At 47.3% G+C, this 16,594-nt stretch overlaps 1 protein-coding gene across 1 annotated transcript in view; it reads left to right on the top strand.

Moving 5' to 3' along the window:
- The first annotated feature begins 11,015 nt into the window (after window positions 1–11,015).
- The window catches only part of TFE3 (transcription factor binding to IGHM enhancer 3), a 33,881-nt gene continuing 28,302 nt past the window's right edge, over window positions 11,016–16,594 (top strand). The window contains exon 1 of the mRNA XM_069747940.1: window positions 11,016–11,496. Within this exon, the coding sequence (XP_069604041.1) occupies window positions 11,393–11,496 (104 nt within the window). The 5' untranslated portion in view covers window positions 11,016–11,392. The remainder of the gene's footprint in view (window positions 11,497–16,594) is intronic.

The following is a 16,594-nucleotide window of genomic DNA, read 5'->3' as shown; positions in this document are numbered from 1 at the left end:
GCACAGCCAGGTACTGCCAGAGCTGAGGGCACAGCCAGGTACTGCCAGAGCTGAGGGCACGGCCAGGTACTGCCAGAGCTGTGTGCAGAGCCAGGTGCTGCCAGAGCAGTGGACACAGACAGGTACTGCCAGAGCTTAGGGCACGGCCAGGTACTACCAGAGCTGAGGGCACCGCCAGATACTGCCAGAGCTGTGGGCATGGCCAGGTACTGCCAGAGCTGAGGGCACCGCCAGATACTGCCAGAGCTGTGGGCATGGCCAGGTACTGCCAGAGTGGAGGGCACAGCCAGGTACTGCCAGAGCTGAGGGCATGGCCAGGTACTGCCAGAGCAGTGGGCACAGCCAGGTACTGCCAGAGCTGAGGGCACAGCCAGGTACTGCCAGAGCTGAGGGCACAGCCAGGTACTGCCAGAGCTGAGGGCACGGCCAGGTACTGCCAGAGCTGAGGGCACGGCCAGGTACTGCCAGAGCTGAGGGCACGGCCAGATACTACCAGAGCTGAGGGCACAGCCAGATACTACCAGAGCTGAGGGCACAGCCAGGTACTGCCAGAGCTGAGAGCATGGCTAGGTACTGCCAGAGCAGTGGGCACAGCCAGGTACTGCCAGAGCTGAGGGCATAGGTGTCTATCTCAGTGATTACCACCACATGTGGGCACAGATATTTAACCAATTCAGTACTTCACATTATAAGGGTGCAGGTACACAATTTACTGCCATGAGCCACGTCCTTATTGGTGGAGGAGTGAGGACAGTGGTCTGACTACCCATGGAAGCAGCACTGGTGACCATATTGGTTGTTGTCAGCTTTCTTAGTGAGTGATGGTGCGACTTACAGCTTTATAACAGGCTTTCCTTGGGTGGTGATACTGGATCAAGCCGCGGCTTCTTCCTGCCGGTAATAGCGGGGGACGAGATTGACCATTCAGGCCATGCTGAAGAGCCTGCGGCCAGAGGGCCCACAAACAGACGCGGCACTAGTCATCTCATGCCGTATTCTGTGGCTAGTGACAAATGCCAGGATGCCAGCGTGGACTGATACCGTGAAGACCAGACTGGCACCGAAATATACGCATAATTCTACCCCTTCCCCTGTGATAACAGACGTGGGCCCAGAGAGAGAACTCATCCTGCGCTGCTAATCCCTGTATATGAGCCCGTCATCTGCGGGCGCTGGCACAGCAGGGGTTAAGAGGCATGGATTTATTTGGCTGCGAATCCTCATATCCTGTCCCTGTGACATCTCTTTTCTATGATAGCAAACAGTCATGTAGTGTCCTGAATAAGAGGATGGGGGGAAACAGGAAGCACTGGGGGGACAGGTGGGGGCGCTGAACACAGACCCTTCAATATGGAGGCCACCAGCCCCAGCGCTGGAAGGGTTAACCTACGTAATCTGTATTCTGCCCCTGTCCGAAGGGCTCGTCGCATTCACTTCTACAGGAAACGTGATCATAATGTACATCAACTAGTGTACACCCCGGACACAAAGCACATCTGTCCCACACCCATATATTATTATATGTAATCCTTATCTGCCTATCTACTTATTAATCTACTTATTATCTATCATTATTAAATCTATCTATTATCTATCTATCTATTGTCTATAGATCCATTATTAAATCTATTATCTATTTATCTATTATCTATATCTATCATCTATCCATTATTAAATCTATTTATCAATTATTATCTATCATCTTTCTATTATCTATCATCTTTCTATCATCTATTATCTATCTATTACACTGGTCTACAAGAAAAAAAAACATTTTGGCATGGACTTTAAGAACAGTTTTACACTAATATGAGGGTGCTGAATTCAAATCTGATCTTATAATTTCTCTATCACATCACGTTTTTGCGCTATTAGTATATTGCCCATTTTCATGAATTCCATGATAAATATAAGTAGTGTATGAAAAGTGCCGGTTTATACGATTCACTAAGGTAAATGTAGTTTTCATTTAGTCTCCCAATAAATGTGAGAATATCTTTGTTTTCTTTGAACATGCATAATTCCCATTTGTTATGATAACACCCTTATTTTCTGTGCTACTGGGACAGTAGAGCTACAGCAGAGCGTTGGGTGAAAACTGAATGGCCTCAGCGACAGAGTTTGGCATCTGGCGATAAGAATGTCATCCATGATCCTCTAGTGGATAGGAAGGACATTGTCTTTCCTCCCTTACACATTAAACTTGGATTGATGAAGCAGTTCGTCAGAGCTCTCAATCACAGTGGAGAATGCTTTAACTATATATGTTCAACTTTTCCTGGTCTTAGTGAAGAGAAGAAAAAGGCTGGAATATTTGATGGACCTCAAATAAGAACACTTATAAGAGACCCAAATGTTATCACATCAATGAATGAGACAGAAGAAAGAGTTTGGAATGCATTTTGTTATGTGGTGCAGAATTTTCTAGGGAATAAGAAAGCGGACAACTATGAAGAGATTGTGGAAGAGCTACTAATGAGTCTGCGAAATCTCGGATGTAGAATGAGGATCAAGATTCACTATTACACAGCCATTTGGACTTTTTCCAGAGAACCTTGGGGATGTGAGCGAGGAACAAGGGGAGCGTTTTCATCAGGACATTAAAACAATGGAAGAACGGTATCAAGGCCGGTGGGACTCCCATATGATGGCTGACTATTGCTGGAGCTTGATGAGAGACAACCCAGAAGCCGTACATCACAGATCAGCGAAGAAAAGAAAGTTCAAATAACTGCCATTTGTCATTCATCTGTGTGCCATATATATGTGTTTTTAGATTTTGTAGTTTAATTCTGTAAGTCTATTTGATTTGCTGTACATAGACTTTGTAATCTTTGTTATTCCTTGATTAAAAATATACAAAATGTAGTACCGAAAATCATGTGTTTTTATCATAAAACACTAGGAGTAATTTTCATCAAAAATTGAAAATATCTCGAAATCCTGATGATCGCCAAAAACGGAGTTCATATTCGTAATCAGCAGCCAAAATTGACTTAAAATGTTTTAAAACCTTTTGCCAGAAAAATTGCATTAACCAGTGTTATCTGTCATCTGTCTATTATCTATCTATTATCTGTCTATCATCTATACATGATACCTATCTGATCTTGTAACATTTTCCATAATTTGCAGTCTGCAGGCAGTGTGATGTAGATCGCTGCTGATTCAGGGCTTAGGAGTCCAGTGGGTGGGCCTGCTCGTGATAAATAGTCTCTATAGGACACACACAGACGTAGCTGACAATCAATGCAGCATGGAGAGAATTTCTTTTTATTCTTAATGGGCTTCAGATTCTATATAGGAGTGAGAAATCTATATTTCTGGTACAGTGCGCCAAATCTCCTGCTTGATGATAGTTGCATAATATCATTCTGTCTGCCTGCAGGCACCACTAGGGGGAGCTCACTGTAAGGGAGTTCATACAGCTTTCATTGACTTCTATAACAGAGCTCCCACTAGTGGCAGCTGGGAGAATAACTTGGCTTCTAATGCCATAATAGGTTATAAAATGGGGCATGAAGGTGTTAAAAAAGCAACCTGATTTATGATTTATTGTGACAGCAAAGCTTATGATTTATGAGAAAAAATTGTACAAAACCCTTCAGAAAGAGAATGACTTGATTTCCCAGGTGAAGGCACAGTCCAGATTAATGCAGAGCAAAGTAATTTATTGGGGATGTGCGCCATCTGGTGGATGAACAGTAAAGTGCGCACTAAAACCTGAAAGTGAAGTCATCGCCACTTGGAATATGACGCAAGTTCTTCACCAAAGGAGCAATCCACCGGTCGGTGTGAAGGTCACTCGTGTTTCCGATTATTTATAGGAAGTGCAATCATTATATAATAAAGCGTTCTGCATTTTTGTAATGTACTTTTGTGCCCCAATTTCACACCAGTTTCAACATTTCTTCTTGCTGTCAGAGAACAGAGACTGGAAACCTTTCTGGCTTAGTCCAGCTGAGGGGTTGATGCAATGTAGCTATTTCTTCCAGTTTTTCTTTTTTTTTTTTTAGTTTTTCCAGTGTCCATGACACAAGAATATCAAGGAGCAATATTTGGTGCCAGCTCCGAGGCAGGATGCAGACATATGGGGCAGATGGAGACATATGGGGGTAGGAAGGAGACATAGGGGGTCTGGTCATGGGGTGACAGTATTCCTTGTATGTGGTATTATTGGTTACTATGTAGTGGTAATATGTGATCTGGTCACGGTGTGACAGTATTTGTTCCTTGTATGTGGTATTATTTGGTCACTATGTGGTGGTAATATGTGATCTGGTCACGGTGTGACGGTATTTGTTCCTTGTATGTGGCTTCATTTAGTCACTAAGTGGTGACTATTTATGAAGGACACGCTTCTGCTATAAACTTTAACGTGACATTAATGCCTCACACGCCATTGCAATAAAACGTAATACATGAAATGCAAAGTTAAAGTTTACTACATCTGTAAGATATCAAACTAATGATATGCAAATCAACAACAGCAGACAATGTGTTAAATTGCAGCCAATCAGATGTGAGCTGACATTCCATGTATGTTGGCCTGCTTTCCAGAACTATACTGGGCAGCACGGAGGCTCAGTGGTTAGCACTACACTACAAGTAGATCTGTCTCACCAAGGACAACATTTGCAAGGAGTTTATGTTCTCCCCGTGTCTGTGTGGGTTTCCTCCGGGTTCTCCGGTTTCCTCATATGCTCTGATACTGATAGGGAATGTAGATTGTGAGCCCCAACGGGGACAGCGATGACAATGTCTGTAAAATGCTGTGGAATTAATGGCGCTATATAAGTAGCATAAATAAATACCACTTCCACTGGCGTAACCCTAATGACCAGGGTGTTACGGCATAAGTGGCGGCGTACTCATGTAATCAGGCCTTGGTTAGCAGTGGCTGCAGATCTCAGCCGCTGACACTAGAGGGCGCCTGCAGTGTTACGGCTCAGCATGGCGTCATGCTGATTTGTGGGGCTATGGTTTGTGATTACACGGCACATAGTACTAATATAATACGCTGCGAGTCGCATTCACAGACGTGACATCCCGCCCTTATCGGCTTCATTCTCGGCTGTCAGACAATTTCACGTTCTCATCCGAGATTAAACAAAGGCTTAACGACGGCGCCCTCTACTGACACAGAAGAGGAACTGCTGTCCCCGCCATCATCACTATAGAATGAGACGTCGCACAACTTTCTACAGCACTTTGGTTTTCAACAATGTCAAGATCCATACTTGCTATCCTTGAATTGCAACATCCTTGACGCCATTTTCCCTACCTAATACGGTGTCTCCCCCAGCAGGGGGTTTGCTGCCATTGAATCCACGTCCTTATTCAGCAGCACAAATCTCCGGCCCTGATAGTTTGTTACAATGTATCAGTGCAGGCAAACTAGTATAGAAGTAATATGGAATCTCAAAGGAATATTTGCATTATTCACTGACAGCAAGCAGAGATCTTGGAAGTGGTGAGGAACAAACCCTGCGAGAAAGCTGCAGGACTTTCCATGAGAAATCTCCACCATTGGGATAAAGGGGTGGTCTCATCAAGGCTTCACCAGTGGTCATAGAGTGGGGTCCCCGGTAAGGATACACCCTTTATGAGCTGCACGGGCGGAGCGGCTGCATCATTATCTCCCAGGTGTACAATCATTCACAGATAGCAGAGAAGCAGCACTCCCATCATGATTATCGCACTCCTGGGCTCACAGGGTCACCTAGCCGTAAACAGGCTTAAAGATTTACTAGCTGCTGGTCAATGTGTGCGCAAAATAAGAAGTGCAGAGCAAAAGTCTAAGGGTATGCTTCCACGTGCAGGAAACACTGTGGTTTTTAAGCTGCGTTGAGCTGCAGTGTCAAACCCGCAGCGTCCAGATGTTACAGCATAGTGGAGGGGATTTCATAAAATCCCGTCTCCACTATGCATTAAAAGACGCATGCGGCAGACCCGCGAAAACGCACATGCGGCGCGTCTTTTAAGAACGCAGCATGTCCTTCCATTGCCTTGTCTGCTATGTTGTTAACAGAATCTGTGTTCTCGAGACTCCCATACTGTTAAGAGTTGTGACGGAGCACAAAGTCGCTGACTCCATCACTTACCCCACCAGGCCACGGGTATCATTAGAAATATTGGTCTTGTAGTAAATCTTCCTTTTCTCCATCCAGGGTAATATTAGTAATATATCCCATCTAGTGCTTGCGGACAGGGACAACATGGGCCGGTGTGATTTCAAATGCCAGAACTGAATTTCAGCCCCAGTCCCTGAGGGCCGTCCATGATGGTGTAGTCATGATCCCTGCAAAAACTAGCATAGCAAACTATGTGAGTGTCAGGACATGCTGGGAGTTGTAGTGTCACACGGCTGGACAGCCACATTTTGGATACTACTCATCACAGGCCGACAGATGAAATACTGATACCGCCAATCTGTGCTGATAATCTGTGTGGCTACGATAAGGACACATGGAAATCAGTGTCGCAGTCTTATCGCGAGTGATTGTCATTGTGGCGAGTGCAGATACCCGGACTGTGCTTGTACAGATGTATGGTGAGCCGTACCGTGCGATCACCACCTACAAGGTGCACCACTGAGATCCTGGGGACAACGGGTCCCTTTCTGCCTTGTAAAATGATATTCGTCACTGTTTGTGCGGTCATTTATGTGTTTAAGCATTAGGACCAACTCTCATCATGGCCGGCAGTCTGCCCATCTCAGAACATGTTAGGAGTTGTAGCAAACCTCCCAATTTAGAAAGACAGGACAGCTGGAGGCAAGCTGCAACATTTTTGTTTGCTAAACCTCAACTTTAACCTCATTCAGTCCTTTTTGTGCCCCCACACAGAAATACACTATGTTCCAAATTATTATGCAAACGACATTTTTCTCGGATTTTCCTAAATGGTCGGTGCAAATGACAGTCAGTCTAATATAAGTCATCACCTGTTAGATTATACATCGAATTTTATTGAAGAAATCTCCCAATGATAACAGCATAATCTCCAAAATGAATAAAAACTCAAAATGCACTGTTCCAAATTATTAGGCACAGTAGAATTTCTAAACATTTGATATAAAGAACTGAGAATGCTCATTTGTGGAATTTGCAGCATTAGGAGGTCACATTCACTGAACTAAAAAGCTATTTAACTCCAAAACCTCCTAACAGGCCAAGTTACATGTTAACATAGGACCCTTCTTTGATATCACCTTCACAATTCTTGCATTCTTGAGTTTTTGGAGAGTTTCTGCTTGTATTTCTTTGCATGAAGTCAGAATAGCCTCCCAGAGCTGCTGTTTTGATGTGAACTGCCTCCCACCCTCATTGATCTTGTGCTGGATGATACTTGAAGGTTCTCTATAGCAGTGTTCGCCAACTCAAGGCCCACCAACAGGTCATGTTTTCAGGATTTCCTTTGCATTGCACAGGTGATGCAATTATTACCTGGGCAAGACTAAGGAAATCCTGAAAACATGACATGTTGGTGGGCCTTGAGGACTGGAGTTGGGGACCACTGCTCTATAGGGTTGAGGTCAGGGGAAGATGGTGGCCGCACCATGAGTTTATCTCCTTTTATGCCCATAGCAGCCAATGACTCAGAGGTATTATTTGCAGCATGAGATGGTGCATTGTCGTGCATGAAGATGATTTTGCTCCTGAAGGCACGTTTCTGCTTTTTATACCATGTAAGAAAGTTGTCAGTCAGAAACTCTATATACTTTACAGAGGTCATTTTCACACCTTCAGGAACCTTAAAGGGCCCCACCAGCTGTTTCCCCATGATTCCGGCCCAAAACATGACTCCTCCACCTCCTTGCTGACGTCGCAGCCTTGTTGGGACAAGGTGGCCATCCACTACTCCATCCATCTGGACCATCCAGTGTTGCTCGACACTCATCAGTAAACAAGACTGTTTGAAAATTAGTCTTCATGTATGTCTGGGCCCACTGCAACCGTTTCTGCTCATGAACACTGTTTAGGGGTGGCCGAATAGTAGGTTTATGCACCACAGCAAGCCTTTGAAGGATCCTACACCTTGAGATTCGAGGAACTCCAGAGGCACCAGCAGCTTCAAATAACTGTTTCCTTCTTTGTAATGGTATTTTGGCAGCTGCTCTCTTAATCTAATGAATTTGTCTGGCAGAAACCTTCCTCATTATACCTTTATCTGCATGAACTCTGTCTGTGCTCTGTTTTAGTCACAAATCTCTTCACAGTATGATGATCACAAAGTTTTTGTGAAATATCTAATGTTTTCATACCTTGTCCAAGTCATTGCACTATTTAACGCTTTTCAGCAGCAGAGAGATCCTTTTTATTTCTCATATTGTTTGAAACCTTTGGCCTCATATAGTATGACGCCCCATAGTGTCCCTCATACAGTATGACGCCCCCATAGTGCCCCTCACACAGTATGACGCCCCCATAGTGCCCTCATACAGTATGACGCCCCCATAGTGCCCCTCACACAGTATGACACCCCCATAGTGCCCCTCATACGGTATGACGCCCCCATAGTGCCCCTCATACGGTATGACGCCCCCATAGTGCCCCTCACACAGTATGACGCCCCCATAGTGCCCCTCACACAGTATGACGCCCCCATAGTGCCCTCATACAGTATGATGCCCCCATAGTGCCCCTCATACAGTATGACACCCCATAGTGCCCTCATACAGTATGACGCCCCCATAGTGCCCCTCATACAGTATGACACCCCATAGTGCCCCTCATACAGTATGATGCCCCCATAGTGCCCCTCATACAGTATGATGCCCCCATAGTGCTCCTTCACCATTCCAACTCTGATAGAACAGACCTCTGCTGCTCTGTGCTGTGTGGGCTTGAGGTATTAGGCTGGACACAGGACTATGGCAGCCGGGTGGCAACATTATGTTGCCTCATAGTGCCCCCTCACATATTCTGATGACTCCACAGCTTGATGATCATAGTGCCTCTCATATATTATCATGCCCCTCATACACTATGATGCTCCCACAGTGCCCCTCATACAGTATGACGCCCCCATAGTGCCCATCATACAGTATGACGCCCCCATAGTGCCCCTCATACAGTATGACGCCCCCATAGTGCCCCTCATACAGTATGACGCCCCCATAGTGCCCCTCATACAGTATGACACCTCCATAGCGCCCATCATACAGTATGCTGCCCCCATAGTGCCCATCATACAGTATGATGCCCCCATAGTGCTCATCATGCAGTATGATGCCCCATAGTGCCCATCATACGGTATGACGCTCCCATAGTGCCCCTCATATGGTATGACGCTCCCATAGTGCCCCTCATACGGTATATGCCCCCATAGTGCCCCTCATACGGTATGACGCCCCCATAGTGCCCCTCATACGATATGACACCCCCATAGTGCCCCTCATACGGTATGATGCCCCCATAGTGCCCCTCATACGGTATGATGCCCCCATAGTGCCCCTCATACGGTTTGACGCCCCCATAGTGCCCCTCACACGGTATGACGCCCCCATAGTGCCCCTCACACAGTATGACGCCCCCATAGTGCCCTCATACAGTATGATGCCCCATAGTGCCCCTCACACAGTATGACGCCCCATAGTGCCCCTCACACAGTATGACGCCCCCATAGTGCCCCTCATACAGTATGACGCCCCATAGTGTCCCTCATACAGTATGACGCCCCCATAGTGCCCCTCACACAGTATGACGCCCCCATAGTGCCCTCATACAGTATGACGCCCCCATAGTGCCCCTCACACAGTATGACGCCCCCATAGTGCCCCTCACACAGTATGACACCCCATAGTGCCCTCATACAGTATGACGCCCCCATAGTGCCCCTCATACAGTATGACACCCCATAGTGCCCCTCATACAGTATGACGCCCCCATAGTGCCCCTCATACAGTATGATGCCCCCATAGTGCTCCTTCACCATTCCAACTCTGATAGAACAGACCTCTGCTGCTCTGTGCTGTGTGGGCTTGAGGTATTAGGCTGGACACAGGACTATGGCAGCCGGGTGGCAACATTATGTTGCCTCATAGTGCCCCCTCACATATTCTGATGACTCCACAGCTTGATGATCATAGTGCCTCTCATATATTATCATGCCCCTCATACACTATGATGCTCCCACAGTGCCCCTCATACAGTATGACGCCCCCATAGTGCCCATCATACAGTATGACGCCCCCATAGTGCCCCTCATACAGTATGACGCCCCCATAGTGCCCCTCATACAGTATGACGCCCCCATAGTGCCCCTCATACAGTATGACACCTCCATAGCGCCCATCATACAGTATGCTGCCCCCATAGTGCCCATCATACAGTATGATGCCCCCATAGTGCTCATCATGCAGTATGATGCCCCATAGTGCCCATCATACGGTATGACGCTCCCATAGTGCCCCTCATATGGTATGACGCTCCCATAGTGCCCCTCATACGGTATATGCCCCCATAGTGCCCCTCATACGGTATGACGCCCCCATAGTGCCCCTCATACGATATGACACCCCCATAGTGCCCTCATACAGTATGACGCCCCCATAGTGCCCCTCATACAGTATGACACCCCATAGTGCCCTCATACAGTATGACGCCCCCATAGCGCCCCTCATACAGTATGATGCCCCCATAGTGCCCCTCATACAGTATGATGCCCCCATAGTGCTCCTTCACCATTCCAACTCTGATAGAACAGACCTCTGCTGCTCTGTGCTGTGTGGGCTTGAGGTATTAGGCTGGACACAGGACTATGGCAGCCGGGTGGCCCTTTACCCCAGAGGTTAGGAAAGCCCAGAATGGCCCGTCTATATGTGAGAGCTAGTAACAGCGGCGGAGCGCACACAGGATCCTCAGCCAGTGTTTACATGGCGTGGTGGCTGCGGGCAGCAGCGCTGGGCTAACACATGACGTCACCCCTGCTGACAGCCACTGATTGGCTGCCCCATTGTCCCGCTGTCAGCCCATGCTGGCTGCGGAATTCCCCTAGTCTATGAGTCACCCGTTAACCCATCGTGCGCTGGAGCCCGCCGCCAGCCACGGGAGCGCTGCTCTGCAAAGATCCACCGGATTCAGCATAGAAGGGGTGCGGGCGGCCATGCTCAGCCCTGAGAGGAAGAGTAAGGAGGGGAAAGAGGAAAGTGAGGGCGGGGGCGGCAGGCAAGGGAGGACAGGAGGAGGAGGGGGACTGGAGGAGCACAGGAGGGGGAGGGGGCTTGTTTTGCTCTGTTCCAGTTAAGTGTGAACTTAGCGCATAGTAGCGAGATTGGGAAACCGACGCCGAGAACAGCTGCAGCGCCCCCATAATCTCCAGCGAGATCCGAAAATTGGGGGACACCCGCCACAGCCAAGAGTGGCTCCAACTGTGGAATTCCCCAGCGATGTCTCATGATATAGGCTGTGAGACCCCCAAAGTGCAGGACGGCGCACAGCATACAGTCTATGTCCTGGTGGGATCCGGTGCGGACAGCATTCAGCTGCTCAGGTAACGCAGAGTACCGCGCCTAGGGCGGCGGATGGCGCGGGGCGGCCGACTGTAGCCAACGTGGGCTCTGATGGGGGGCGCACGTACAAGCCGGAATGTTGGGGCACAGGCTTCTCGGGGCAATTAGGGGGCTTCTCCTTGGCGTAGATTTGGAAGAGGGTAGAAATGGGGCATTGTTTTTTGGAGGCGTCTTGGGCCGGAGGGAGGAGAGCGGCGGCGGCCGGAGGGAGGAGGACTGTTCGGCTTTTGCTTAGTCATTCAGGCACAGGCGGCGCCGGCTGGAGAAAACACATGGGCATAATAATAACAAGGCCGGCCTGGTACCCGGCGCTATATGGGGGGCCGGGGGGTTGGGTCTGATCACAGTCTGGTGCTAGCAATCCAAGGGTTAAGCAATTGGTAATCTGAGCCTCCTAATATTAACACTGGGTAATTCTTCTACCTCCGAGTAGTGAGAATGGCTGACACAAGCACTGCGCCCTCTCCTCCTCCGCGGCAGGAAAGTTGTGCAACTCCAGCAAAGTCTGCTGTATCGGCATGTCTGACTAAGAGGGGCTCACAGGCGCCCCCTAGTCTGCTGTATCGGCATGTCTGACTAAGAGGGGCTCACAGGCGCCCCCTAGTCTGCTGTATCGGCATGTCTGAGAGGGGCTCACAGGCGCCCCCTAGTCTGCTGTAAGGGCATGTCTGAGAGGGGCTCACAGGCGCCCCCTAGTCTGCTGTATCGGCATGTCTGAGAGGGTCTCACAGGCGCCCCTTAGTCTGCTGTATCGGCATGTCTGAGAGGGTCTCACAGGCGCCCCCTAGTCTGCTGTATCGGCATGTCTGAGAGGGGCTCACAGGCGCCCCCTAGTCTGCTGTATCGGCATGTCTGAGAGGGTCTCACAGGCGCCCCCTAGTCTGCTGTATCGGCATGTCTGAGAGGGGCTCGCAGGCGCCCCTTAGTCTGCTGTAAGGGCATGTCTGAGAGGGGCTCACAGGCGCCCCCTAGTCTGCTGTATCGGCATGTCTGAGAGGGGCTCACAGGCGCCCCTTAGTCTGCTGTATCGGCATGTCTGAGAGGGGCTCACAGGCGCCCCTTAGTCTGCTGTATCGGCATGTCTGAGAGGGGCTCGCAGGCGCCCCTTAGTCTGCTGTAAGGGCATGTCTGAGAGGGGCTCACAGGCGCCCCTTAGTCTGCTGTATCGGCATGTCTGAGAGGGGCTCACAGGCGCCCCTTAGTCTGCTGTATCGGCATGTCTGAGAGGGGCTCGCAGGCGCCCCTTAGTCTGCTGTAAGGGCATGTCTGAGAGGGGCTCACAGGCGCCCCCTAGTCTGCTGTATCGGCATGTCTGAGAGGGTCTCACAGGCGCCCCCTAGTCTGCTGTATCGGCATGTCTGAGAGGGGCTCGCAGGCGCCCCTTAGTCTGCTGTATCGGCATGTCTGAGAGGGGCTCGCAGGCGCCCCTTAGTCTGCTGTAAGGGCATGTCTGAGAGGGGCTCACAGGCGCCCCTTAGTCTGCTGTAAGGGCATGTCTGAGAGGGGCTCACAGGCGCCCCTTAGGCCTCTTTCACACGTGCGTCTTTTTCCTCCCGTCGAAATCCATTGATTTTTGAACAAAAACAGGATCCTGCAAATTCTTCTGCAGGATCCTGTTTTTTCTCATAGACTTGTATTAGCGACGGATTTTGACGGATGGCCTTACGTTTCATCCGTCGTGCACTGGATCCGTCAGAAAATAGCAGTCTATCGGGCAGAGAAAACGTTCAGAGGAACTTTTTTTGTACGTCGGAAAATCGCTCAGTGACGCATCCTGCGCTGTCCGTCATTGGCTATAATGGAAGCCTATGGGCACAGGATCCGCCGCTGACCGCCACACACCGGAATTTTGCGACGTATCCCGTTTTTTTCATTCTGAGCATGCCTGGAAGGATTTTCTAGTCTTGGTAAGGCTACTTTCACACTAGCGTTTTCTGCAATCCGTCACAATGCGTCGTTTTGCAGAAAAAACGCATCCTGCAAAAGTGCTTGCAGGATGCGTTTTTTCCCCATAGACTTGCATTGACGACGCATTTGCGACGGATTGCCACACGTCGCATCTGTCGAGCGACGGATGCGTCGTGCTTCTGCGGACCGTCGGGAGCAAAAAACGCTACATGTAACGTTTTTTTGCTCCTGACGGACCGCTTTTTCCGACCGCGCATGCGCGGCCGGAACTCCGCCCCCACCTCCCCGCACCTTACAATGGGGCAGCGGATGCGCCGGAAAAATGCATCCGCTGCCTCCATTGTGCAATGCGCTAAACGCTAGCGTCGGAATCTCTCCCCGACGCATTGCGACGGGGAGATTCCGACGCTAGTGTGAAAGAAGCCTTAGTCTCCAGCCCGCGAAGAACAAAACATACAATGGATGTTTCAACAAGACCCTGGAAAGGCTGATTTTTCTCACATTGCAGCACGTAGAATGCAGTCTATTGTTCCGAGTTATCAGCCATGCACTTGCAATGAGTTGGTCTTCTGTGTGGCCATGCACATTAGATAATGGTTAACAGATACCATTGATTTCTACGGGATGCAAAATTTGGGGCCTGATTCATCAAACTGTTTGCCCCAGTATTCTGGGGTAAAACTACTTGTTTTTCTTAAACGCATATATTTAGGGCTAAAAATAATTTTTGTATTTTGGTGTTATGAAAAAGTTTGCACTGTTTTCCTTTTATATATCCTCTGTACTGCACTGTCTATGTCTGGCTGCAGAACGAGTTAAATGAAAATCCATCAGTGAACTCGTTCTGATTGAATGATGGGAAAGTTTAACCCCTTAATGACCGCCAATACGTCTTTTAACTGACCTGAGATATAAGAGAATAGCCTCCCCATACAGATGACAATCCAGCATCTGTCAGTTGTACACTATAGCTGACAACTTGCTGTACCAGCCACGATCAGTATTTGCACCATCTAAATCTGTTTAACCCCTTAGATGCTGCTGTCAATAGTGACTACATCATTATAAATGGTTAACAGAGTGTGGGGGCTTCTTCTTTGTCACAATTGGTGCCCTCAGTTCATGATTTTGTTGTCCTGATGTTTGCCATGGCAATTCATGACCAAATAGCGGCCTTAGAGTCTGACAGCTGTAGTAATCTGTTTAGAAGTTAGCAACATTTAGGTGGTAAAAATACACATTTTCATTTCTGTCATACCACTTTGCATTAATTCCTGTAAAGCACCTGAAGGGTTAATAAACTACCTGACAGCAGTTTTTGATATGTCAGGGGGTGCTGTTTTTAAAATGGTATCACGTTTGTGGGTTTCCCAACATATGGGACCCCTAAAGTCACTTCAAACATGGATAAGTCCCTAAAAAAATAAATTTTGTAAATTTCTTTGAAACAATGAAAAATTGCTGCTACATTTTTAAACCTCCTAAAATGCTAACAAAATAAAATAACATTTTACAAATGGTGCTGATGTAAAGCAGACATGTGGGAAATGTTATTTATTAATGGTTTGCTGTGGTATGACTATCTGGATTAAAGGGATAATCATTCAAATTTAGAAAATTGCTAATTTTTTAACATTTTTCTCAAATTTTTGATATTTTTTATAAATAAACACAAAAAATGTTGAACAAAATTTACCATTATCATAAAGTATAATGTGTCACGAAAAAACAATCTCAAAATCACTGGGATTTGTTGAAGCGTTGCAGAGTTATTACCACATAAAGTGACACTGGTCAGATTTCAAAAATTTGGCTCGGTCACTAAGGGGTTAATACTCATATGTGTTTTTGTTTATCTGTTCTCTCCTCTCAGCTGATTTATGATTACATCAAAGTGCAGGGAAACTAAAGAGCCTGCAGAAGCCAATATGGCGCAAGATGTTTAATGGGACTGAAATCAAATATCAAAAGATGGCCAGCCCATTATACACCATTTCACTATGTGTACAAATAACTAACATCTGGGGTGACATGAGTCTATCTACGAGCTGACACTAAATTCTTGAGGATGCTCTTGCTTTGCAGGACCCATATCTTAATTTGGGGGGAAGTTATCCCGACGTTGCAGACATGTAAACAAAATGTCATTGAGCATTTATAGCCAGAACGGTGGGCAGCCATATTGTACCGGTCAGGACAGCAATATGTGCAGGAGCGCCCACATTACTGAATTGGGTTACTGCATGGAAAGTCCATTTGTAGGACAGCTGATAAGATGGATCCGGTGCTGTGCCGAGGAACAGGTTGTACATTCTGATAAACAGGCTACATCATTTCTTAAGAAACAGCGCCAGGAAACGTTAATTGAAGATCCGCCCCATAAATATGATCTGATCATACAGCATGGACTATACTTAGATCCGGACTCGTAAAAGGCTATTAAACCCCATAACAGTTTGTATACAAATTTCACCCCATTTACATCCAGAGCTGCAATCTAAATTCTGCTGTTCTTAACCAGTTTTGCAGAATTGTTGCTGGATAGACGATCCTTTACCATTTTGGTATGAAATCATGATGCTATTTTGGGACAACGAACATTTGGAAGCGATTTATATGAGTGACGATTGAAAAGTATACATTTCATCTAGTATTGCTGGAAATGCAAATTATGCACGCTGCAAACTGCGGTCACTGATGTATATGCGACTCGCCATCAGTCTGAGCACTGGGGTTCCTTGGGCCCACCACATACAATGCCTACAAGTAGTATTCAACCCCCTGCAGATTTAGCAGGTTTAATAAGATGCAAATAAGTTAGAGCCTTCAAACTTCAATCAAGAGCAGGATTTATTAACGGATGCATAAATCTTACAAACCAAAAAGTTTTGTTGCTCAGTTAAATTGTTATAAATTTTAGGCCATGTGCACACTTTCAGGTTTTTTCGCGTTTTTGTCGCGTTTTTTCACGCTAAAAACGCTATAAAAACTCATTAAAAACGCATACATTATGCATTCTATCATTTAGAATGCATTCTGCATGTTTTGTGCACATGGATGCGTTTTTTTTCCGTGAAAAAAACGCATCGCGGTAAAAAATGAGCATGTTCATTATTTTTGCGGATTTTCTGCGTTTTTCATGCAATTCTATGCATTTGGGGAAAAACGCGG

Source organism: Ranitomeya imitator, chromosome 2, assembly GCF_032444005.1.
Source record: "Ranitomeya imitator isolate aRanImi1 chromosome 2, aRanImi1.pri, whole genome shotgun sequence".
Taxonomy (NCBI): Eukaryota; Metazoa; Chordata; class Amphibia; order Anura; family Dendrobatidae; genus Ranitomeya; species Ranitomeya imitator.
Note: the sequence above shows the minus strand (reverse complement) of the source record. Positions and strands in the feature narration are given on the sequence as shown.